General features: G+C 49.2%; 2 protein-coding genes across 8 annotated transcripts; one reads left to right on the top strand and one right to left on the bottom strand.

Moving 5' to 3' along the window:
* The first annotated feature begins 8,459 nt into the window (after nucleotides 1-8,459).
* Nucleotides 8,460-15,805, top strand: CD72 (CD72 molecule). 5 transcript variants are annotated; one of them, XR_001366463.2, is made up of 10 exons: nucleotides 8,461-8,681; nucleotides 8,792-8,899; nucleotides 9,485-9,556; nucleotides 10,179-10,268; nucleotides 10,597-10,932; nucleotides 13,420-13,565; nucleotides 14,170-14,282; nucleotides 14,980-15,132; nucleotides 15,416-15,468; nucleotides 15,560-15,611. XR_001366463.2 is itself a non-coding variant. In XM_006187901.3 (9 exons), the coding sequence occupies exons 1-8, from the start codon at nucleotides 8,600-8,602 to the stop codon at nucleotides 15,125-15,127; spliced, it is 1,095 nt and encodes a 364-aa protein (XP_006187963.2). In that variant the 5' UTR covers nucleotides 8,462-8,599; the 3' UTR covers nucleotides 15,128-15,132; nucleotides 15,416-15,698. The 5 variants fall into 5 exon arrangements, 4 of the variants coding, with proteins under 4 accessions (XP_032333837.1, XP_032333836.1, XP_006187963.2 ...); XM_006187901.3 differs by having other exon boundaries at nucleotides 8,462-8,681; nucleotides 15,416-15,698; XM_014561914.2 differs by lacking the exon at nucleotides 15,416-15,468 and having other exon boundaries at nucleotides 8,462-8,681; nucleotides 15,560-15,697.
* On the bottom strand, nucleotides 15,704-21,320 carry TESK1 (testis associated actin remodelling kinase 1). Of its 3 annotated transcripts, none has more exons than XM_032477943.1 (10): nucleotides 19,815-21,320; nucleotides 19,569-19,706; nucleotides 19,391-19,439; nucleotides 18,703-18,849; nucleotides 18,280-18,362; nucleotides 18,022-18,112; nucleotides 17,698-17,781; nucleotides 17,458-17,547; nucleotides 17,217-17,331; nucleotides 15,704-16,881 (listed from the first exon to the last, which is right to left on the bottom strand). In XM_032477943.1, the coding sequence occupies exons 1-10, from the start codon at nucleotides 19,982-19,984 to the stop codon at nucleotides 15,995-15,997; spliced, it is 1,854 nt and encodes a 617-aa protein (XP_032333834.1). In that variant the 5' UTR covers nucleotides 19,985-21,320; the 3' UTR covers nucleotides 15,704-15,994. The 3 variants fall into 3 exon arrangements, with proteins under 3 accessions (XP_032333834.1, XP_032333833.1, XP_032333835.1); XM_032477942.1 differs by having other exon boundaries at nucleotides 19,569-19,690; nucleotides 19,815-21,311; XM_032477944.1 differs by lacking the exons at nucleotides 18,280-18,362; nucleotides 19,391-19,439; nucleotides 19,569-19,706; nucleotides 19,815-21,320 and having other exon boundaries at nucleotides 18,703-18,842.
* Between the last annotated feature and the right edge of the window lie 3,485 nt (nucleotides 21,321-24,805).

Genomic DNA, 24,805 nt, shown 5'->3' with positions numbered 1-24,805 from the left:
ATAGTTGTTCTGTTTTCACTCACTTGAAGAGCCATGTGAGAAGAGCAGGGCAAGGGATGGTCACTCTTAATAGAATGATAAACCCTGAATTAACAAGGTGGGAAACAGGATGGACAGCCATTCAGTCAATCCAGCAAAGGCAAAGAGGAGTTCACAATAACGTTAAGACGTTTAGAAACAAGTAACATGGCAATAATGAACACATCACTCATTACAGTAACTGAGTGGACTGAATCCTGCCATTAAAAGGCTGTCAGACTGTTATAAATCAAATTCTGGTCCATATTATTTAAAAGAAACACACAAAGAAAAATGATAAAGCAACTTTCAGAATAAAGATGTGGGAAGGGGATACTAGGCAGATAAACAGAAAGCAGTGGTAATGCCGATATCCAACAAGGGGAATTTAAGTTTCAGACTGAAATCGGTGTGAGGATGGCTTACAAAGGGTAGGAAAGAACTTTTGGGGTGATGGGAATCTTCTGATCTGGACTGTGGTGGTGGTTACATGACTAAGTACGTCTGGCAAAACTCATGGGATTGCACTTAAAACTGATAAAATATAATGTATGAAAAAAATTAATATATGTAAATCGCAATACAGTAAAGCTGGCTTTAAAAAAGGACAAAATGACTGTGTTCACAAAATTTAAATGCTGAATGAAATAACAGTGTAATAACAGAAACCTTCTGAATTACCCTGTATCAGATATTGTATCCCTGAAATACCATAAAGATAGCAAGCATTAAAAAAAGGAGGAAAAATAAAGGGTGTACTTATTTCAAAAAATTATAAAAAGAACAAGAAAACAAACCAAAAGTAATCGGAAAATAGAAGCTGACATGAATGTAATGGAAAACAAACAAAAACACTAAAAAGTATACATTTTTAAAAAACATTTAAAAGGGCTAATGAAACAGAAGAACTTCTTGTAAGCCCAAGTGAGGAGGAAAAAAGAGAATAGAAATAGAAAAGATTAGTCATGAGAAAGAAAACAAAATTACAGATAGAAAAGAGAATTGAAAAAGTGTAAAAAAGTGCAACTTAAAATTCCTTGGCAATTAATTTGAAAATTTAGAGGAAATACATACATTTCAGAAAAAATATAAATTACAAAAATTGACCCAAAAGAAAGAGGAAAGTTTGTATAGCCCAACTTATCTTAGAAAAAACTAGAATAGAAAAGTGATTAGAGATCGACTTTTGGAAAAGACTGTGTTCAAATGGTGCCACAGCTGAGCTGTATCTAACCTTAAATAAGAGTAATTTCCATGCCATTTAAACTAGTCGAGACTATAGAAAAAGAAGAAAGGATCCCATATTTAATATATACAACCAGCATAACTTAATATCATTCTTAGTAAAAATGCTAAGTAAAAAAGAAAAAAAAAACTGCTTAAATATAATGAAGACTTTTCACTCAACCTAACAGCAAATACTGCTCTCAATGGTGAAACACTAAAACCACTTCATGAAAATAAAAATGTAGACAGAGATGCCTGCTATTATCCTATTATTTAACATATCTTGGAAGTTTTACCAAATGTGGTAAGATAAGAGTATGAATTGTTATGATTATCTGAAACATTATAAAAGTATCTAATTTTTTTTTGCTGATATGACTATATTAGAAAATTCAAGCCTCTAGTTAAAAAAAAAACCTAGTACAAAGACAATACGGTTTGGAAAGTTGACTGGATACAAGATAGATATAACAAAAATAAACTGCTTTTTTCCCACTAGCAATAAGCATCTCAAATTGAAAATGGCAGAAATACTCAATTTACAGTTATAAAATTATAAAATCCTTAGGATAATAACAATTATAGTCACCATAATGCCATGTACTATTTTAAGCACTTTGTATTAACTCAATCCTCACAACACCCTCTTGAGATAGATTACTATTATCATTCTTATTTTACAGAAAAGAACACTGAGGAACAGAGAGAATAAGTGATTTACCCCAGATCACTAGCTGGTAATGTGTTAAGAGTTGGGATTTGCTACTTGGCAGCTAGCACTGAGACTACTCTTGTAGCCACTATGTTACAGTATGTAATTTTTAAAAAATTGAGATATAATTGACGTATACCCTTATATAAGTTTCAGGGGTACAATATAATGATTTGATATTTGTATATATTGCAAAATGATCACCTCCATACTTCTAGTTAACATCCATCATTGCACACAGTTAACGATTTTTTTTCTTGTGATGAGAACTTTTAAGATCTACTCTCTTAGTAACTTTTAAGTATACAATACAGTATTATCTATAGTGACCACACTGTAATCACATCCTTGTGACTTAATTATTTTATAACTGGAAGCTTTATAATATGTAGACTTAATCAAGAAACACATAGTACTGTACTTTTATGAAGAAGGTTATACAATGTAATTAAAAGATACAAAGCAAGATTGGGACAAACAGAAGATCAACCATCTCCTTACACAGGAAGATAAAATATCAGAAAAAAAAGTCAGTTCTCCCCAAATTAAAGTATAATGTTAAGATATTCCAATTTGTATCTCAAAGAATAGTCAAGGACAAATTTTTTTAAAAAGAAACAGAGAAATTTGCCTTACCAAATATCAGAATATGCTGTAAGGCCACTTAATCAAATCAGTAGGTAAAAGGGGAAAAAAATTGATCAGTGGAATAAAACAGGAATCCCAAACTAGGTGTTTGTATATATAAGAACATTAGCATTCAACCCACTGGGAAAAGTAAGGATGACATAATAAGCAATGCTCCTGGAACATGTGGCTGTCCTTACTGAGAGCTGATTCTGGGCTAAGACTGTTTACCAGCCCGGCTTATGTTCCAGAGCAGTGGCGCCTGGTGGGGAGAACACAGCTTCTCTTGCAGGGCATTCATATCGTCAAAGCTGGAGGCAGCAAGAGACTGACTCCGGTTCCAGGCTGTCCTCATGGGTTCTGGATTATCCCTGCTCTCCCACTTTCCACACGCCTTGCCTCCCCAGCTGCCTGCCCTGCAGACTCCAAGCTCCAGCATCAGAAGCAAAGACAACAGCATTTCACAGACTGTTTAACTAGCTCTTATAATTGCATTAATTGGATAAGAGCAATTTTCTGCAACAAATCTCTTAATTGAAAAAAAATGTGTGTACGTATATGCATATCCTAACCATCTGCTTCTCTGAGCCCTTTTTATTGATATAATTGACATATAACATGTGTAAGTATAAAGTGTATAATGTGTTGATTTGATACATTATATACTGCAGTTTGTTTACCACCATGGTTAGCTAACACCTCCATCATGTCGCATAATTGTCATCTCTTTTATTTGGTGAGAGCAGTTTGAGCCTTGACCGACATATTAGATGAAGGACCTATAAGTATGCATTGTATTATTCTTTCACCTTTCCTTTAGGCTTGAAATATTTCAAAATAACATTTTGGGGGTGGGGGAGAAAAAATACATATGAAGCATCTAACACCAGCAGAAGAGTAAATCCAACTGGCTGACAAACATGAAAGTATGTTCAAACTCACTAGGAGTCAGGGACATGCAATTTAAAGTAGTAACGAGATACCACTCTATGTCCATGGTAGAAAACTGGGGATCAAAGCCTTTGGGGAACTTTGAGAGCCAGTGTAGACCGTGTGCCACCAGAGTCAACCCCCAGGATGAGGTTGCTAGGGTGCATAATAGTTCCTACCAGTTGAGAACTGCTCTGGGGGAGGCATTGACTTCCAGCACTTTCTCACTGCCTGCCAAAGAAAAGCTGCAAAGATGCTGGCAGCTGGAAGCCAGGGTGATGTGCACCAAGTGGAAAGGCCTGGGGAACAGGGATGGCAGAGGCGCCAAGTGCCTGTCCATGCACCCCTCCGATCCACTCAGGCCCTTCCTTAAGGGCCTGCTTTTTCAAGGTCACAATTTCTTACAAGTGGAGGAGGAAGAAGAAGGAAAAGTGCTAAGGCTGCAGCTGAGATTCTTCCTCTTCCTCCTCTGCATCCATTCTAGATTCCCCTCGCTCTCAAGCAGCACCTGATGCTGGTCTAGGTGGCTTGTCTGGTGGGTAACCCAGGCCTTCATTTCCAGGGGGTCTGAGCCCTGATGATTGTGACCTTTTCAGGCTGTGGTGGCCGCCACTGCCCACTGGAGGATAATATATCACTGGGCACAGGAGCACCAAGAAGCACTGACAAATCTCCTGCAGGCAGATCTGTTCCTCCTGCTCCCATTAGGTAGCAGCAACCCTATCTCCTCCTGATAATCAGGCTGGATTACCCCTGCCAGGATAATCGCTCTGCTCTAAGTGTGGGAGGGAAGAGGAGCCAGGCACAACTGCTGAGGACGGAGGACTCCACTCTGTGCACCCCACAGACTTTCCCTCTGCCTCCTTCCACCTTCGGCTCCAACTGCTACCTCAGGGGCTCATCTCCAGGTTTTCCCATTTAAATTCCTGAGAATGAAAATGTGATAAGCTCACATCCTCCCAGATTTCCAAGCCAGGCCACCCCAGAGGCCACTGGCTGTTCTCTGGACTGGCCAGCCCTGAGTCCATTGCCCACATAGTTATCTCACTCAGCTGAGGTCAGAGGGGTTGGGGGGGTCACATAACACAATTGTTGGGGTGTAGGGAGGCTTAATCAGCAGGAGTGATGGCCGGCACAATGTTTGGCATATTTGGTAAAAGAGCTGTGGTCCTATAGGACAGCCTTTTGTCACCAGCCCTCCTAGTCACCGGGTTAGTTCATAATGAATTTACAGCCTACTGAGTGCAGTTTCCTAACCTGTAAAATAAGTGGCTTGAGCTCACTAAGATTCCTTCAAGCTCCAAAATGCTTACTAACTGCCTCTCCCTCAAACATGTATACGTAAGGTATTAAGTCAGGACTGCCTCCATCCTATGCTAACATAATTTATTTTTTGAGCCCCCAATTTTATTTGTCAATAAGTGCTAGTTGTTATTATTTATCTTTATTGCATTTCATTCTGTGGTTGGAGCTGTCATGTTGCTCAGCTGAAAAGTCTGAATCATGAGTTTGCCTTTCGGTACATTTGCTTTTTCTTAGAGCTCTGTACTGTCGGCATATGTGATGTGCTCTCTGTGTCACCATTCAAGACAGGACCAAGCAGAGGCCTGGGGCAGTCACTGGAGACCTACTGGCATTCTGGCTTCAGTGATCAAAGAGCTGCAAATCCTCTTAAATAGCGCTGTCAGATGGCTGCGGTTCTCCCTCCCGACTCTGAAGCTAATTCAACAGACTTTTAAGCAATGTTTTTGCTAAAATTGACACCTACTGTATCTCCAGCCATCACTTCCTTAACTGATGTCAGATACCATCTAGACAATCCCATCTTTTACAGGTAGGAAACTGTGACTTGCCCGAAGTCACATACTGTGCCTGGCTTCTTTATCCACACCATGTTCTTTCCATTACATCATGCTTCCTCCAGGGTTCAGGAAACTTATCTGTTGCTGCTGTTAACAAATTACCACAAACTTAGTGGCTTAAAAAATACAAGTTTCTTATCTTACAGTCCTATTGGTAGGAAGTCTGACACAGATCTCAATGGACTCAAGTTAGAGCAGGGCTGGTTCCTTTCTGGGGGCTCTCGGTGGGAATCTGTTTCCTTGCCTTTTCCAGCTTCCAGAGTCTGCCTGCAGTGCCTGGCTCGCTGTCCCCATCCTCCACCCTCCAAGCCAGCACCTGCGGGTGGAATCCTTCCTACGTCACACCTCTCTACCCCTTCTCTCATTGTCCAACCTCTTTCTTCCCATGGCCCTGAAAGCTTCTCCCTTTCAAGGACTCATGTGATTCAACTGTCCTACCAAGATAAAACAGGAATGATCTCACCATCTAAAGGTCCTTAACTTAATCACATTTACAACTTTGTCAGGTAAAGTGACATATTCACGGGTTCTGGGGATTAGACTGAACATCTGCGGGAGACCATCATTCTGCCTATCATGGCCTGTCCATACATTAGGGCCTTCTGGAGTCAATGGGTTAAAGTAATGAAGATGGACACAACCTGACTTTCAGAGACATCCTTGACCTCCTGATGTTGGCTGGATGTCACCAAAATTTATACAGATGGGCCCCAGATTCTTTCCTGATGCCCTCATAGCTGGGGTCCCTCCTGTCTGCCTTAAGAACCCACTCTCTGTAATAAGCATGGAGAGGTCAGGACAGGGCAAGAAATGGGTTTTAGCTCATCCGGTTCCACCAGGACACTCTCCCTTCTAAAGCCTCTTCAAGGGTTGAGTTGGACAGCATGCCTGTTGATTCCTTTTTTGAGGATATACTGGTAGCCTGGTTTTGGGCATTTTACCTGGCATCTAGGCCCTGTTGCAAATATTGGTTCTGAAAACTGGGACATTATCTCCCATTTATAGAATTTCTGCACCTGTTCTTGCAACTGATTCACACACTGTCCCCACCCCCCATGCCCTGTACACCACAGATACAAGTCCCCTGACTGCCCCCACCCACCCCTGCCACCAGCTGCCCTATACGCTCCCACTCACTCTCATAGGCCCCCAAGGCCCCCAGGGAGTTACCAACACACACCACCTTTTGCTATCAGCCTGCCTGGGGGAGGGGACTGGGTTGTTGGAAACTTTAATCAAGCAGTGACAGTTAACAGCTGTAGGGACACCTTAGGAAACAGCCTTAGAAAGGAAATACTTGTAGAATCTATCCCCATGACCTTTAAGACTTCTGAAGATGGCCTGTCATTTCCCTCTGTGGAAAAAAACCACAGCCATCACAGGCACCCTTTGGGCCACAGAATCTTCCGTGTTTAACCCTCATTGGTCATAGATGTTCACCTTGCACAGACTGCAGAGACCTGGGGATGCGTGTGCATACCTGCACTACTCACACACACCTGGACATCTGCCTCTCCCTCAGACACGAATCTCAGGTGACAAATGAGTTCTTATGTTTCAGGGGGCTCTTTTTCTGGGGCGGGCTGGGTGATGCTGTTGGGTAGAGCTCTCGACAGACCCACAGGCCCATCACAGCACCCTCCACACACCACTAACCGTACACTACAAGCTGTTAGCATGTGGTAAGGACCTCTTTCCCCTTCCTTTTTCCTCCCCACAGCTGCAGGGGTGGGTTCTGAGGGGGCGGATGTCACCCACTCAGGGTGGGTTTTTCCCACCTGCAAACCTTGTCTCAGCCTCTTTTCACCCCCAGTGGGCCCTTTTGGGGGTCACATCCTGGTAAAAAAAAAACCCAAAACTTTAGGGAGCACCTATACACCACTGCTCGGCAGGCCCTCGTCCTCAGCTGCTTCCTCTGCTCCATCAGCCAGGCCTCTCAGTCCCTGGTCTTCCCCCACAAATGCCCCCTTTTTCATTGGGGGTGGGTGTAAAGGGACAATATTGGGACTTTTTAAAGGAAGAACCTTACTGGGAAATTAACAGATAAACCAAAACCAAACCAAGAAGATATCAAAACCTTGGCTGGTCCAGGCTCTGCACGCTCGAACCCAGCCCTGCTCTGTTTCTCTGCCTCCCCTCTGAGAAGCTGCAGCCCATCTTCATCCCTGTGCAAGTCCTTTGCTCACCGGCTCCCTGACCTCCAACAAAGTGATGAATAGTCAGTGCTGCAGGCTTTTCTGGAGGCTCACCCCCACCCTGGCCAGTCCCAGAGCTTCTGCCTCCTGGACTCAGCTTGCTGGGTTTGGCTCAGATATTGGAAAACAGGGATCTCCATGAGTTTGCCAGGGTCAGGATGGGACAAGGAAGGAGCTGACTGGCCATAGGTGTGATCAGTAGGGCAACAAGAGTGGAGGAGGCCAGGGAAAGGCTGTGAAGCCAGAGGCTGGGGGTGTTTACACAGGAGAACCAGTTTGGACCCAGAAGGGCTCTGGAGTGAGAACTTCCCTGTGTGGGATCCTTGGCAGCTCTGTAGGACTACAGCAGAAGGGGAGCTGGGCCCATCTTGAAAGCCCCCAAACTGATGGAGCAATAAGTCCCACCAAATCAGGGACCCCTCTCTGGAAACCTATACCTGCTAGGAACCCCAGGATGATGAGGACCTAGAGCTCCACACTAGGACTGCCTCAATCTGATGGGGAGGATAGAGCCCCACTTTGGAGTAATGACAGAGGGAGAGCCTCTGGGGTCAGTTGGCCACAAAAGAGCTCCAACTACATATAGAAAGTTTGTGGACTGGGCAGCCAGGAAGGAGTGAGGGGCAAATCAGGGTGGATGATAAGGGTGGGTGTTTGGAGCCCAGTGCTGTCAAGGTGGGTCTGGGATGCATGAAGGGGGAGCACAGGCAGGACACAGGGGTAATCCTGAGTAGTGGTTCTGTGACACCTCACAGCCCCGAACCCCATGCTCTCCACCTCAGTTTCCCCTCCCCTGCCCCTCTGGCTGGGGCTAAGGGATGCCGTTTGCTTCGCTGAACCCATCTGTCTGAGATTGTCTCACATCTTCCTCTTTTGTGACTGGAAGTCACAGGGCAAATCACTAAGCCACGCAGTCACAGAGGGAACACAGAGCCTAAGAGTGTGAAGGGACAGAGGGTAGAGTGACAAGGGAAACTTGGGGCCAGTGGAAGACAGGGAGACAGGTGGGAGCAGAGGGGCTCAGGACCATGGCTGAGGCCATCACCTATGCAGACCTGCGGTTTGTGAAGGCTCCCCTGAAGAAGAGTGTCTCCAGCCGGCTAGGACAAGGTAAGGGTGGACGGGGCGTCTCCTTGATTCTGCAACTCCGTCCTCCTTTATGACCCAACTCCCGCCCCACAGACCCCAATCCTGATCCCCACCTTTTCTCTCCTCTCCAGACCTAGAGTCCGACGAGGATGGGGAACTCACCTATGAGAATGTGCAAGTGCCTCCCGGCCCAGGGGGGCCGTTGAGTTTGGCTTCCTCTGGATTAGGGGGGAAAGCAGGTCTGGAGAGCCCAGGGATATGTGTTTGTTGGGGGCTGTGTCTTGAGCTGGGGAGTTCACAGCATTCTTGGGAGGACAATACCGTTGGGAAAAGGAGTGTTCTCAGGAAGAGAATGAGCATTGGATATACGGGAGCCAGCGAAAAATAAAGCTCCCAGGGGCAAGGTGGGGATCCCAGGGGGAGCTAGGGCTCCACGGAGGGATCAGGGCAGCCCTGTGGGGAGCTGAGCTCGAATAGGAAATGCGGAGTCCCCGGAGAGAGGAGAGGAGGTAGGGGAGAGGGGTGAGAGTACTCCCCGGGGAGGGTTTGGGGCAGGCAGATGGGGGCCCTCTGAGGAAAAGATAAAGGGAGACCCAGGAGGGTGACAGGGGTCCCCGGGGAAAGGATAAGGTAAGACCCAGGAGGGACATGAGAGTCCCACGGGAGATGAGGAACTCCGGAGGACGCTAAGGGTGTCCCAGAGCAATGGCAGAAGGCACCTTAGGACAGACTGGGGTCTCGGCGCCGAGAAGGGAGTGGGGGTGGGGAGAAGGGGCATTTCCCGGGCATTCCCACCTTCAAACCGGTGTCGCTCCCTTTCTCAGGGGTCCAGTCAGAGCAGGCAGCTGCCGCCTGGAGCTCCGTGACGTCACCAGCTGCCAGGCAGATTCTCCCCTGTGAGTACCGCGCCCGCCCCGCCCCGCGTGCGCCGCCCACTGCGCAGCAGGTCCGGGGCTAGCGGAGCGGAGCGGGGAGGGGCGGGGCCTCGGGATGGGCGGCCTCCCCCAACCCGGCCCGCGAGGGTGGTGTTGGAGTCACGTACTAGCGCCGGTCGCGCTGGGGGTGGTGCTGGGCCCCCGCCGTGTGCAGGTCTGACCCAGGGACTGAACCCAGAGCGCAGCCCTCTGGTCGGTCCAGGCAGCCCCCCGTGACCCCTTCCCCTGCCCTTTTCACCCCCATCCCCGGATAGATCTTTCTGACATATCCACCCAGACCCTCACCCCTCAACCCCTTATTATGGTCCCCGTTCACGTAACTCCCCTCTCCGGTCTCCGTCTGAAATTTAGTTCCCCGTCCTACCAGATAGTGCCCCTCAGGCCTTACCAATAACGATCCGCAGCCCTTATTCTGGAACAACTTCCCTCGGCCACCTGCGGCAACTCACTGCGGGACAGAAACCACCATGCGTGCTCGAAGTCCTCTGCGGGACGCACCTTCCGCGAATTTTGCCCACCCCCACCCACTCAGTCTATTAACTTTCCTGGGACTCACTGCTCCCCATCCCGCTGTCTCCCTAAGGCCATGCAGCCTGCTTGCAGTACCTCCTTCTGGGCCTGCTCCTCACCTGCCTGCTGTTGGGGGTGGCAGCCATCTGCCTGGGAGTGCGCTGTGAGTATGACTGCTCCCATTTCCTTTTCCCAACAACCTTCTCCCCTACTGTCCGCGGCAGCTCCCCTTCCTTAGCAGGGCCGAAAGTCACTACCACCACATCCTCAGCTTTTGGTCTGGTTTCCAGCCAGGTCTATTTTAGAGCACGTGTCTTCCTAAATTGTCCTTACCTAATCCAGTGCCTCCTTAAACTCTAGGCAGTCAGACCTTGTATTCCAGCCTGTTATGCAAAAAGTTGCAAGGAGCAGAAAAAGGACTGATGCTGAAGCCTGAGGGCATCAGAGCACAGCTTAAGATGTCCTCCAAATCTCTCTTTATGGCCAAATAGATCTGCAGGTGTCCCAGCAGCTACAGCAGATGAACAGGGTTCTGGAGGCCACTAACAGCAGCTTGAGGCAGCAGCTGCACCTAAAGATAACCCAGCTGGGGCAGAGGGAAGAGGATCTGCAGGGGTCCAGAAGGGAGCTGGCCCAGAGTCAGGAAACACTACAGGTGGAACAGAAGGTTTGCCAGGCTACCAAAGAGCAGTTGCAGGCCTGCGAGTCGGACGGGGAGAAGACAAAAGAGGACTTGAGAAATAAGGAAGCGCAGAGGATGGACTTGGAGCAGAGGCTGCACAGTGTGCGGGACACACTGAAGCCCATCTACACATGCCCCTCACCAGGTATCTGCTCTGGGAGAGGAGAGATGGGAGGGTCTGCCATGAGGGATGGATTGAAGTGAGGAGACACTTGAAGCTGGGATCTGCCTATCTAGTAGGGGGCCATTGAATTGTTCAGGAAAGGGATAGTGAAGCAGAGTGCTGGCTGACATGAGCTAGGAAGCCTTGGCCAACAGGGAGAAGGATCTAGCTGCATACTGGATTTAGAGGGACTCACCCAGCTTTAAGGTGGATCCTGTGGTGGGGAGGAGGGTGGCAGCCAGTAATGCAAATGACACTGCCCAGAGCAGCAAACTCAGGGCTCATCTGGCTTAACATCAGTGTTAAGGATCTGGGAACCTCCTGAATTTGGATATGAAATTGTTGTTTGCATGTTTTCCTAAAGAGAGGATCTATGGCTTTAATTAAGTCTCTCTACATCTGAGATTCCCCCAAAGATTCAGAATTACCGGTGGATGAGGAGCAGTCTGGGATGAGGCAAGGCAGCTGAAGCTCTCACAATGAGGTGGGTTGGGTGTTGTAGGGCAGGGAACTAGGGTGGAATGCTCATCCATTTTGAAAGTAGGAGCCCAACCAGGATCTGGGGATGAGAGAGGGAGACACATAGAAGGTCTGCCAAAGTAGGCTGAGGTTAAGTAGGTGCCTGGCCCAAGGGGACTGGAATGCTCACGGACTGGTTGTCTAGAGGTTAAGCTCTGTCTAGCTCAGTGGGTATCTGGATATTCCTCCAAGGCTTGAAACAGAGAGATTATGTACAGAACCCCCCAGCTCTCATTTCTTTAACCTTCTCATTCTCTCCAAGCCTCAGTTCCCTGCCAGTGCTGCCCCCTGTCCCCACAGCTGAACCCTAGGCCTCAGCATCCCAAACTGCTTCTCCGCTGAAAGGACGGCTTCAGGTCTTCACTCTGACCATGACTGGCCCCCTCCAGGCTTTCTCCACACTCCTTCAACCTCACGGAGGCAGGCCTCCAACCTGCTCATCTTCTGTTTCCTCCCTGCCCATCAGCCCTCACCTGTCTTTACTTCTCTATCTTCTTGGATTTAGGGGCCCATCATGTCAGTCACTCCACTCACTCCTTGGTTCCATTGTCCTTCTGGTGCATCTGACTGGCAATAGCTCAAGTCTGGATGAACGCACGCACCTGCACCCCAGTGTGACAAGCTGTGCAATCATTCTGTGTGGTGCCACTGAAACCGTAGTCACAGCCTCAGCTGGGGCCCCAGCACTGCCTGGCCACTCTGCAGCGCTCAGCTGGCTCTTCCTACCCGACTGCCTTGTTCTCACTTTCAGCAGATGCCCTACTCTGTCAGAGAGGAATTCCCTCTATTTTCCACCAGGTCTATATATCCATTTGCGTTTTTGCCCATTCTCATCTCTTGCAAGGATAACTACAACAGCTTGCTGAGTGTTTTTCCTAAACATCCCCCCTTCAAATGCACTTATCATGTTGCAGCCAGGGGAATCCTTTAAAAATAAAAATCTGATCATGTCATCGCAGTTAAGATCATGTCATTTCAGTTTAAAATTAATGATATCAAAAGTTATGGATTACATACTGTATGTCCAGCACTGTGTCCAAGCACTTGGGATACAGCCAGTGAACGCAATTCCTCTATGTAAAACCCTATATTGACTCTGTTGCTCGTAATATAAAAGTAAAAAATCTTCAACCTGGCTTCCAAGGCCCCTGCCTACCTTTCAGCACACCACTTATTCCATTTGGCCACACTGACTTCTTTTTATTCCTTTAAGTTGCTGTAGGACAGTGACTTGACAGGTAGCTGGATGGGGATAAGAGAAAATGTAGGCAGAAGAGAGGGAGCTAGTGGAGAAGGAATGATTTTTGAGTGATGGAGTTTTGACTGATGGTTCAAAGCAATGAAGAGAGGGGATTTGGGATCAGGACCATAGATTGGGGTGTGGGATGGTAAAGAAAGCAGGGTGTTTATTTTTGATGGATAGTCAGGAACAGGGAAGAGACAAATTTTGAGGTGGAGGGGAGGAAAACGGAGAGAGTTCACGTCGAGTGTGTGACAATTTCTTGTGGAAGAGTGGAGAGGGAAGGTGGACTTGAGGAGTGTGTGAAAGTTTTGAATATGCAGTGGGGAATCTTTAGGGAACTAATGAGACAAATAGGAGGCTTATTGAACACTTAGTTATGGGGGGGCCAAGGTGAGGTTGGCCAAAATGGGGGGACTGCAATTGTTCAGAAATTGAGGTTAGTATCACCAGACCTTTTAAAATAAACCTCCCAGATTGTTAGGAGTAAAGCTGTTGAACCTTAGAAGTATGGACAGGTATGGCATTTCAAGGGGAGGTGAAGCAAGAAAGATTGCAAAGGGCAAGGACTAGAAGTCAATGAAGACACTTGAGTTCCACCCAAGGGAATATTGTTAGCAGCTAGACTGCTGAGTACTCAGTCTGATCCCAAGTGTTGAGATCTCCCTCCTGGGTCTGGGCTGTGCTGTCACATTTGTTCTACTTTTTAGATGCTTGCTGTCCCGTGGGATGGATACTGGATGGGAGAAGTTGCTTTTACTTCTCAGTTACTGAGAGAAGTTGGGATAAGAGCCAACACCATTGTAAATCTCTGTCCTCTGACCTGGCCACATTTGATCTCACTTACATGTATGCTGTAAGTAAACCCTAAGACTGCAGTGGGTACTGTTGGGTTAAGGGACATGTCTTCAAGTCAGGGATGGCAGCACACACAGTGCACCCCTCTTCCATGCAGCTTCTCAGCACAGTGCTCCAGGTGGCCCTACTAACTGATTAGGGTTGGCATGAGAGTTGAAACTTACCATCTTTAACCAGTTTCTCATCTCAGCTTTGTGGTCAGCTCTGGGCTGCTGCACAGGTTCTTTGACTCTCATGGTCTCTCAGGCAGACAGGTCCATACCTGGTGGGCTGGACTGTAGGGATAGGTTCCTTGTGACTAGAACAGCCCACTAGAATGACTCCCCTCCAAAGGCCAGCAGAAATTCTTACCTAGCGTGTGTGTGAACTGAAGGGTCAGCCTGCACCTGCAGGGAGGCACATGAAGAATGTGGGGCTGGTCACCGATGAGCTGATGTTATGTACCAAGGTTGGGCACAGTCCTCTTGCCAAAGCTGTCTCTATGGTGTTCATTTTCTTCCATCAGCCCGGGTCCCCTCCTCCCTACACTCCACCCGATTCCAATATTTCCCATCACTCTCACATATCTCTGGTCTCTCTGAATCTCCCTTCATATTCCTCAGACCAACAGCCTCCAAAGGGTGTTGGCGCAAGGTGGTTCACTTGAATCATACTGGATTGGCCTCAGATATAGTAACCGCTGGGAGTGGATTGATGGTAAAAGAATCTATTATGGGTAAGTTTGTCCGGACTTTTGGGCATTTCCAACTCTATAATCCCCTCATAAAGACATGGTAATGAGATTTCCCTCCAGGTCCTACTCCCAAAACTTTTTCACGAATCAATGTTGTAATTATCCATTTGTCCATTTCTTCTATTTGATTAATAACTTTTAGGGCAGTTTGACTCTCTGTTCTATCCCCAGTACCTACCAGTCCCCGGCACTTTTTTTTTTTTTTTAATTACTAGGTTGGGTGGGACCTACGTCATTTTTCTCTCAGAGGGAGAAGTTGAGGATTTAGCCAGGGATTCACAGTTGATGAAGAACCTGGCCTTCTAATTTCCCATCCCTTGACAAGGCTACGTAAACCGAGGTTCTACTTTCTCAGTCAAGGCCACTTGGGGGTTGCCCCAGGGAAGTGAGAAAGGGAGCAATGGGGTACTGTTGAAGATCAACCCCAGAGACCCTGGAAAAGGGTAGTTACTTAGCTAGTTTCCATCCTTAAGGCCTTGGGTGATTTTTCCCTACCCTGGTCCTATAGTCTCTTCAGGTTGAAGTCCAGACACCTGTCCCTGAACCATCCCAAACATGGCTTTAGGCAGACAGGGTGAGTTAGGACTTGGGTTAGGTTTTGTGCAGGGCAAGAAAAGGGAGGATGGGATAGGATAGGAGGGGCCCGAGCTTATCCCAGCTCTACTTCACCACTCTTTAGGCTTTCTAGTCATGGTCAAAACCAAAGATGTGCCAGGACAAAAAGGACATGGTCAAACCTGCAGGCAGAGAACTGTCATACTTCTCTTCCCTCCATCTGTGAGAGGGCAGCTTTCAAGAATCCAGACATGGACCAGTCTTGGCGCTGAGCTGGGTATGTGTGAGGGATGGGACTGAGGTCTGGGAGTTGGGAGGCAGAGGGTCTCAGAGCAGAGGCCCAGAGGCCAGGGGGAAAACTTGTTCCTGGGAGTGAGTCATGTCCACAGCCCCCAGGGACTTGGTCTACTTATGTAAGAGGGTGCTGGGCAGGGGAGGGCTGGAACTGAAGGGAGTCTGGCCATGTGGCTGTCCAGGGAGCTAGGGAGGAGATGGGCTGAGCTGGATGAGGGTTCTAGTGACAGTCAACTGTGGAGCTCAGTGATGCTTTAATCTTCCAGATACTCATGCCAGCAAGAGCCTGTGCCCTTCATCCCTAACCTGGAGCCTGCAGGTCCTAAGATCCACCTCCCTCCAGTGTTTTCTCACTCCGCCTGGACATGCCTAGCCCAGGGCTGATCCATGCCCAACGTTTATATTTCTAGGCAAGGCTGTGCCCTGCTGGAGACCCTGTCCCAGAAGCTGGACTGTTCCCGGGGAAAGGGTGAAGAAGCTTCTAGAAGAGATTTTGGCCTCCCTGAGAACCTCCCACAGTGGAATGGGTGGGGAAGGCGCACGGGCTGAGTGGATAGGGGCAGCCCGGAGCCAGCCAGGCAGTTTTATTGAAATATTTTTAAATAATTTGCACGTGTTAGTCTTGTGTGTCAGCGATGCTTGTCCGGTTCAGTGATCCCCAGGGAAGAGCAAGCCCAGGGGTTGGATAGGAAATGTTCTGTTCATTGAGTCCATGCCGAGGTTCCCTACACAGGGAGAAGAGCTGGTCAGCCCCTCCAGGGCTGGCACCATCCAGCATGTGCGCTCTGTCCTCACAGGGCATCCTGAAGACCAGTGGTGGAAGCCGGAGACCACAGGCCCCACTGCTAAGAGCGTGCCCCAGGCAGCTGCAGGCTGGGTGTGGGTGGCTTGGCATGGTGCCCTCGGTGGCAGAGGAGACTGCCCGCCTCACAGTTCAGGTTGCGGTAGCGGGCAACAGCCGGTGCGGGGCGGGGGCACATGGACAGGAAGCCAAAGCTGAAGGGGCCAAGGCAGCAGCCGGGGCAGGGAAGTCCCTCCTCGGACTCCCGGGTTGCTGAAGGGGGCGGCGAGGGTTCTGTCCGCTCCAGAGCTGCTGCCCGGGGCAGGCTGTGCTGGGCCCGGTTCCAGGGCTCCCCGGCCCAGCCTTGTGGAGAGTTCACCACCACAGCCGGGGGGTTGTTGTTAAGGGGAGGCCCTGATCTAGGGGACCAGGGCTGGGAGGCTGAGGAACAAGTGCTGATGAAGTTGTCTGTGGCCACGGCTAGGGGCAGCTGGGGAGCTGGTCCAGGGGGTTCTGGCTCAGGGCTACTGCCCTCACACTCCATTCTCTCTTCCGCAGAGGGGCCCACAGCAGGAGGGCCGGGACCTGGCAGTGCCGTCTCCATTCGCCGGGGGAGTTCAGGGGAGGATGGGAGCGAGCGGCAGCGGCGGGCAGGTGTCCCAGGCTGGACCAGAGTCTCTGGAGTGGTCACCAAGGGTAGCTGGGTAGAGGGCAGTGGTGATGGTGGTACAAGGGGCAGAGGGGCGACTGGCTTGCTGGGTGTGTCCAGGAGCTTGATCTTGCCACCCCTGAGGTCTTCTCGTAGTGAGAAGGGGTTGACTCGAGTCAGATTGTCCCCCCAGTTGGGGGGTGATTCTGGCGATGGGGGCAGGAAGAGGTCTGACCGGCTTCGGGAGAGCCGGGGGTCTGGCCTGGGAAGTGTGGCAGAGGGACCCCCTCTTGGAACAGACCCTGTAGACAAAGAAGTCTGGGGTCACTGTTCTCAGCGTTGATCATAGTTCCCTGAGGACCTCATTATTCCCCAGGAGGCAGCTGGGACTAGAGCTGAGAAAAGGGAGTCCCACGGGGTGCTTTGGAAAGGGGGAGATGTCACCCCAGCCCTCTTTACCTCTTCTTTCCTTGTCCTCCTCCCTCAGGCTCTAGAATTAGAAAACTATACTTTCTTTGAGTAATCCTCTTGCCCTCCTCATGCACCCAGCCTTCTCAACTAACAGATACACTTGGTCTCCTCAGATAATTCCGAGTTCAAAGGAAGAGAGAGGCAACATTCAGTTGTGCCCACTTACCCTGACTGTGTAGCAGGGAAGCCCTGGGGACGGGGGCTGGCTCAGGCAGCTGCTCCAGGATCCATTCCAGGTGCTGGGTGATTTCAGTAAAGGGAGCACGTGTGCTGGGTTCCATCTGATGGGGAGAGACGGGCAGCTTCACTAAGTGCTCCAAAAGAGGGACGCTGTTTTCCTTATCACCTGGGACCTTGTCAACTGATGGATTGGGGTGAAGGGCAGGGAGGGAGACTGAGGCTCTTACACTGCAGCAATGGATGGCCAGGAGCAGGAAAGGCAGTGGGCAGTCATCCCCTACCAGGGTCCGGAAAGCAGGCACATCCAGGCCAAAGTCCTGTGGGGACAGAGGAGGGGCCCCCAAGTCAGCCTTCCTTGAGTTCTCCTACTGCCCCCTAATCAGGACCTTAACCTCCAAGGAACCCTCCTTGGTTATGAGCTGCCCAGTCTGGAGTTCCTCTTTTTTAAACCTGTAGACATCATTCACCTCAGTTCGGGGTAGGTAGTCTGGGTCCGCAGGTACTCTCGCGATGAGCTCACAGAGGACAATCCCAAAGGCAAAGACATCGGCCTGGGGGGTAGGAGAGAATGTTAGGGGGAGGCACTGACAGTTTCCTGTCAGAATATGTCAGAATTTGCGGCAGTGTTGGCAGCTGCCATGTGTTGGAAGGGATGCCTGTGAGGAGTAAGGGGGGTCTTGGGAGTCTCCTGAGTATCTGGTAGGGTTGGTGAGGAACCTGGGATGGAGCCTTATAAGAATATCTCCAGGGTCTCTGGAAGGCCTTGGGGATCTGAAGGGTCCATGTCTTACCTTCTCATCATACAGCTCACCCCGCAACACCTCTGGAGCCATCCAGTATGGGGAACCCACCACAGCCAATGGCTCCTTCCTTGCCCCTTCCCTACAGGGGCAGGGGCAGAGTGGTCAGGAACATCCCACCCAGACACCCTCTCCAAACAAAAAGGGATGAGGTCAGCCCCCTCCTCACCCCAAGGTAAATGGCCCTGTGGGCTTCACTTAGATAAGGGCCACCTGGGAGGTTTAGGGCGATGGGGGCATTCACCTCACCTATACACAGGAATCTTTTCGGCCAGCCCGAAGTCACCCACAACAGCTGTGAAGCCTTGGTCTTCCCGTCGGATCAGACAGTTCTGACATACACATATAGCAACCCCACACACCCATCACCTTCTGTTCTCTGATCTCCCAACATACACCCCAAAGACCTGTCACTCCAGAAAATCCCCAGCCCTCTCTGATCTCCCCATTTTCCAGTGCACCCCAATCTTGCAACATCATCCATCACTCCTTACACAACATGGTACTCAGTCCCTCAGAGCACTCCCCCTCATTCCAGTTTCCCACTCTCCAATGTCTTGGTACCCCAACATCCTAATATTGCCTATTATTCACATTCCAATACTTATGTGTGGTTACAACCTAATAAATCTCAAATACCCTTTCATGCTTCCATCCATCTTGCCAACCTACCTTGGATGTGAGGTCTCGGTGGAATACACCTTTGGCATGCAGGTACCGCAGGCCACGGGCGATGTCCAAAGCCAGGTGGAGCCTGACAGGCCAGGATAGGGGTTCTGGGGAGCTGAGCAGCTGTTCCAGGGTCCCCCCATTCATATACTGGGACATGGGTAGGAGAAGGGGAATGAATGTCAAGGTTTCAGTCTGTACTCTGGATCTTCCACTTAAAAGTTGGGGACCCTCAGGAGGATCACAAAGATCAGGAGAGTGAGTCTTTGCTCTAGGGTCCCTCATTCATATTCTAGGGTCCCTCATTCATATTCTAGGGCTGTCCTGTCCCATACATGTGCAACAATTTAAATTATTAAGTTTGAATAAAATTAATCATTCAGTCCCTCAGTCATACTTGCCACATATCCAGTGCTCCTTAGACACATGTGGCTAGTGGCTATGGTTTTGGATAGCATGGATAGAGAACATTTTCATGCACAAAGATCTACTGGACAGCACTATTCTAGAGGATATAAAGGATGGGACCGGCTGAGGCATTTTATCTGTGGTTTGCCTAAAAGGAAGTTCAGGGAAGCCTCCCCTGGGAGGAGGTCCTGCTGCCTCTCATTATTGCTCTGTAAGTGCACCGGGCCGCTGACTCTCTTCCCTGGGTGGTGGTGGGGTCTCCCCCTTCCTAGCCCATCCTTACCTCTGTAAGAGCGTGCAGTTGCCCCTGGTGCACACAGACCCCCATGAACCTGGAAGAGGATGGGAAAGGTAGCAGGGTAGGCTAAAAGAGCCTCAGCTCCTCCACAGGTCTCACTTTTCCCGCGGGATCTTTCTCCGTCCCCCAGCAAGCTTCCCAGCAAGCGGCTGAGGCTGTTCACCTTAGGATGTTGGGGTGCCGGAGACGGTTCATCAGCTGCACCTCCCGTAGCGTGTTTCCTCGGTTACTGGGGAGCCTGTTCATTTTCAGCACCATGACTTGCCCTGACTGTCGGTGCCGAACCTGGGGGTGGCAGGAGCTGGCGAGTCCCGCGCAGGTTGGGCGGGTTGCCAGGGTCCCGGTCCCCTAGTTCCAGCCTCCAGTCTAAGGCTCGGTCCCGCCCCTCTGCCCTCTCTGCTGGTCTTACCTTGTAGACCTCAGAGAAGAAGCCAGCCCCGATCTTCTCGGCGCAGTGGAAATCGTCCACGCGTGCCAGACTGGACACGGCGCTGCGGAGAGCCCGGTAGGAGGAGGGGCGGCCCCGGCCCGGGCCTCCGCCCGCGCCCCCCGGCCCCGGGGGCCCCTCCCCCGGCGCATCTCCGGGCCCGGGCCCAGGGCCCCGCAGTGGGGGCCGTTCCCCGGCCATGGCCCGGCCCCCAGCCCGGGCTTGCTTCACATGGCAGGGTCCCCGGGGCCCGGGCAGGCCGCGCTCGCCATGGGAGCGGGCCCAGCCCGATCCCAGGCGCCGGGGCTCCCGCTCCCGCCCTGGAGAATGGAAGATCCGCCGAAGATCCCGGGCCCGCCCCCGCCGCTCCGGCTAGCTGGGCCCAGGTGGACGCCGCTCCGCTCCGCTCTGCGCAGGGCCTGGGGCTGGGCCGGGCGGTGGTGGTGGCGCTCCCGGGCGCCGGCGGGCAGGCGGGCGGGCTCCCCGCAGGCGGAGGCGGGCGGGCGGGCGGCGGCTGCTCCGCTTCGCCGCTGGGGCTCAGGCTCGGCGGCCTGCCGGGGGCGGGGCTGAGCCCGGCCTCTTCTTAACTCCTTCTAGCCCGGCCTCCAGGCAGCGGCCACGCCCCCTCAGGTGCGCACCCCGCCACTAGTGGCCGCGACGCCCTTGGCGAGTGTGACTGGGGCGTCAGGGTCAAATAAGTTCAGGCCTGAACTGCATAACTGAAGGGAATTAAAGGCTGATTGTGCATACACGCAGCTCAGATGTCTTTTAGCTGTCCTGTGAGTCCTTTCTCCCCTCCCTCCCTTAGGTCACGGTCGGTTGAGGGCCGGGCTCAGGAAGCCGCCCAATTCCTGGGCTCCAGGGGCCGGCAGGGCAGAAAAGATCTACCCACCTTCCCGGCCTCCACCGTGGCCCAGCCCCATTTCCCAGGTCTCGACCCTTACACTTTAAACCTCCGGGCTCCAGACACTTTCTACCTTCTCGGGCGGTTGTGATGCCCCGGGGCTGTAGTGAGCCCTGGGCCAGCCCATTCCAGGTGCGGCCTCAAGTCCTCACTCCATTCCGCCTCCCTCGAATAAAGCTGACTCCAGAGCCTCCGCCCAGAGACCACCCAGCCTGGACCTTCCTCTTACTATTTCGTCCAAATGCCCCTCTCTCAAAAGAGAAGCATCCACCTGCAGGAAAGCTCCTCTTTGCGCGAGATCCCATCCCTTGGCAAAATCCTGCCCCTCAAGACTTTCCCTTGGAGACCCCTCTTTCTCAGTGAGAACCCCCTCTTCAGAGGGACCTCAGCTCAGTATGACACTGCCACCATCAGCGTGTACCAGAACCCTTCAAGTGCGACACCCATCCTCTGTATGTTCCTCCCACTCAGTGAGACCCCCACCTCTCAGAGCAACTCCACCGGTCATTGTGACCCCTCCTCTCAATGTGACTTCTCCCTTCAGTGTGGCCCAGCCCTTATCGGTGTGACCCCTCTCGGCGGGTACCACCCCCCATTACGTAGAAATCAGGCCTGCCCCCTCAGGCGGAAGGAGGATCTGCAGCTGGCCTCTGAAGCGACGTGGGGTCCTGAGTGCGCACGCACCATCTCAGGACCCTGTGCGCTCGCCGTACCGGACGCTTTCGGTTCTCCACTGGCTCCTCCCCCCGTTCGTCGTCGGAATAGCCAATCATCGCCAGAGATGGGTGACGTCGCTCGATCCCGGAGACTGGTCTAGGATGAGCGGTTGTGGGCGTCGATGAACCGCTCGCCACCTAGCGGCGGAATGGAGGGCGGCGGGAATGCAGGCTGCAGGCATTGGGAGCAAAACAGACCGCGGTAGAACTTGAGGGAGAGGCTGAGTTCGCTTCAGAAATTCTGAAGTACTTTATTTGTTTCTGTGGTAAGCTAAAAAGAAAATTAATACAAGGACAGTCACATCCGTGTGAGTGACCGCCTTCTGAGTCTTGTCCCAGGTTTATGAGAGTTGGAGCCACGTATTATTTAATAGTCAAGAGCTAATGAGAAAAGAATAAAGACAATCTTAAATTATAAATGATGCGGTAGGGTCAAGAGAAGGTCAGATGCTGTCTCGGTACAAGGGAGGGTTTCGCACAAGTTTGGAGAGAAAAGAACTGGAGAAAGTCACAGTCCCTCCATGGCCATGGAAACGGGCCAGTCTCGAGAACAACCTGTGCCTGGGCCATGTGCATCATTGTCATTCTTCCAGAGGCAATTTGGTCTCAGCAAAACACGCTTCTTTGTCACATTAAATGTTCACAAGTATTTAGTTTGTAAGTTTGCCTTCTATAGCTGTGTGAGATCTATAAACACTAGGAAAGTATGCCTCATTTGTTTAAGAAATATAGGAATTTAATCGTCACATATCTGACCCTTTATCCAAGCTTGAGAACAGCTGTAGTTGGTGATTGTAATTCCCTGAAGAGAAGCCAGATTCCTGTTTTAGAAAGATAAAAGTTGTGGTTTATGGAGGCGGGGGGACTGATTAGGAAGGAGGCTCTGGCAATGCTTCAGTCAGGAGAGGATGAGGGACTGAACTAGGATAGGGATAACAGGGAATAAGAGAAGGAAACATTCAATGGACTTGCTGATTGATTAGTATCCAAAGTCAGTCAGTCCTGTGGTGAGAAAGCATCAGCCAGGATAATTTTAAAGTTTCTAGTTTAGATGACTGGGTGATATCAATTGAGATAAAGAGTCCAGGAGGAGGAAAGTTGGGTGGGGGAATGTAGGTGGTTGCCATAAACAAAGGGGTGCTGGTAAAGAAAACTATGCTGGTGGCTGCCATTATCCAAGCAGGCTGTATCGAGGGAGAAATAGGCAGAAAGTGAATCCTAGGGGACACCAACAGGATTAAAGGGTCCCTGGATGAAGAGAAATCCACGAAGGAGACTGAGAAGAAACGTGCTGAAAAGATAGGAGGATAATCTTTTTAAAGTGCCTAGAATTCTTTATTTAGAACAATAAAGTATCTGTTTATATAATGCAATTTCAAATTCAAACCTGCATAAGGGGTCAGGACCTATACTGGTTTTAAGAAGTACACATGCAGTACACACACATCACGTTTTACAACCTTTTTTATTTAAGTAAACTTCAGTCATAATAAAACTGTTTAGAATAGTGATGACATATATTTACATTACAATATGCACACTCCAATCTGTGACTGAACTAACAGTATATCTGGACATCCATCTAAATGTCTGAATACTTTTCAAGTTCACTGATTTAAAAAATAGTGGCAAGTGGAATCCAGGAATGGAGAGCTTAGGAAAAGTGGAATAATGAACAGTATTAAATAGAGCAGAGAGTGCTAAGTTTTCAGTGTTCCCTGAGTTAGGCTTATTTAAAGATCTTCTTGTTGTTTTTCAAACTTTTTTGATGGAAAATATCGAACATGAAAAAAAGAGGGAACTATATTCAATAACTTATAATAACCTATAATGAAAAAGAATATATGTATAACTGAATCACTATGCTGTACACCAGAAACTAACAGAACATTGTAAATCAACCACACCTCAATTAAAAAAAAAAAAAAAAAGAACAGAGTAGACCAATGAACTCTTATTCACCTTCGGTCAGTAGGATCATTTTGTTGGAGACCCATTGTGCAAAATCACTTACTCATGCCTCAGTTGTACTGTTGCCATAACTGACCTGACCGAGGTGAAAGTACCTGCTTTTATATACCTTCCATACCAGTGATTCTCCAATAATCAATTCATAGCCAATCTTGTTTCATCTATATTCCTGCTCTCTGCCCCCAACCCAGTTATTTGGTGCATATTTCTGACATTTAATCATTTTATCAATAAATATTTCAGTATGTTATCTCTAAAAGATAAGGATTCTTCTTTAAAAAATCACAGTAACATTGTCACACCTAAAAAAATTAATAATTCCTTAATATCATCCAGTATCTAGATGTTCATATTTTCCCCACTTATATTTAGTTTTTAAAAAATTGTTAATTTGAATCAAAATCTAAAGTCCATACTTCGAAATTGATGTCTCTTAAGTCTTTTTAAATCTTTTAAGTTCATCCATTATCTTTTTTCCCTTACCATTTTTTTGTTTGAAGAAACCAGGTCATTTGTCCTGTAGTTTCTCAGAGTCTAACTTTTGCTGAGTTTCTTCTAATGTTATTTAGGATATCCCTTGGTCCTCTGTATTTCCAGTAAATCGGTAGTTAGAGACTTAATCAGATTTATATTTGATTATTTTAGCAAAACTAATTCATAGGTGGTTTTAGTACTTTTATCGGGAGGCATACAGTGGTGGTCTTTTTGTGATGTTAGTAACTGATGGCAGTCATTGTCTAGACCAGGGTTTCTCAAAATTGGCACTATTGACATTTTGGGCTGGTCAATTCGTTATTGTAGGGGAGCTGTCCTGTGCATTGTAGGATGCTTAGCAGCATCCCTAGCCTCTATCCACTAGGTATCAGTAGCAAACCCCTCAACTGTGACAACCAAAACTGTCTCTGGACACTGCCAGTTGTCATCCCCCTGGGGGCAGAATTGTCCCTGATTGAGAACCACTGGTCTAGGTTCATTAATGTAGGAATTAGAAAATAATATTCTCATTCTATCCTTCTTTCTTTATTAGGTAGAATACTTCTACAGAAACTTACCCACACTATTTGTTGCCCAGAGATGTATTTCACTTTTTCAAGAAAAATGCTTGATTGTTTCCCTTTTATTTTACCAGCTTTTAAAGTAGTAGTGAGTTAGTTTTAAAGTAGTAGTGAGTTAGTTTTCTAGCATTCTCCAACAGTGACCAATGAGGTTTGTTGGTGGTGGTGGTGTTTTCTGGTATCATCATGAACTCATCATTTAACACATAAATGATGTGTCTCAATCACTGGCAGTTTAAAAAATCATTTTTGATGTTTAAATTGTCCTGTTTTGACCAGTGGAAACTTATTCAAATTGGCTCCTGAGTCCTTTTGACATGACCTGTA

Source organism: Camelus ferus, chromosome 4 (assembly GCF_009834535.1).
Source record: "Camelus ferus isolate YT-003-E chromosome 4, BCGSAC_Cfer_1.0, whole genome shotgun sequence".
Lineage (NCBI taxonomy): Eukaryota > Metazoa > Chordata > Mammalia > Artiodactyla > Camelidae > Camelus > Camelus ferus.
Note: the sequence above shows the minus strand (reverse complement) of the source record. Positions and strands in the feature narration are given on the sequence as shown.

Bases quoted from the DNA above. Each gene is read 5' to 3' on its own strand.
- CD72 (XM_006187901.3), top strand. From the start codon at position 8,600: ATGGCTGAGGCCATCACCTATGCAGACCTGCGGTTTGTGAAGGCTCCC. The intron at 10,269-10,596 runs GTGAGTATGACT...ATGGCCAAATAG, and splicing joins CATCTGCCTGGGAGTGCGCT to ATCTGCAGGTGTCCCAGCAG. The intron at 14,283-14,979 runs GTAAGTTTGTCC...ACCACTCTTTAG, and splicing joins GGTAAAAGAATCTATTATGG to GCTTTCTAGTCATGGTCAAA.
- TESK1 (XM_032477942.1), bottom strand. From the start codon at position 20,033: ATGGCCGGGGAACGGCCCCCACTGCGGGGCCCTGGGCCCGGGCCCGGA. The intron at 19,691-19,814 runs GTAAGACCAGCA...TGCCACCCCCAG, and splicing joins TCTTCTCTGAGGTCTACAAG to GTTCGGCACCGACAGTCAGG. The intron at 16,882-17,216 runs GTAAGTGGGCAC...CTTTGTCTACAG, and splicing joins TTCCCTGCTACACAGTCAGG to GGTCTGTTCCAAGAGGGGGT.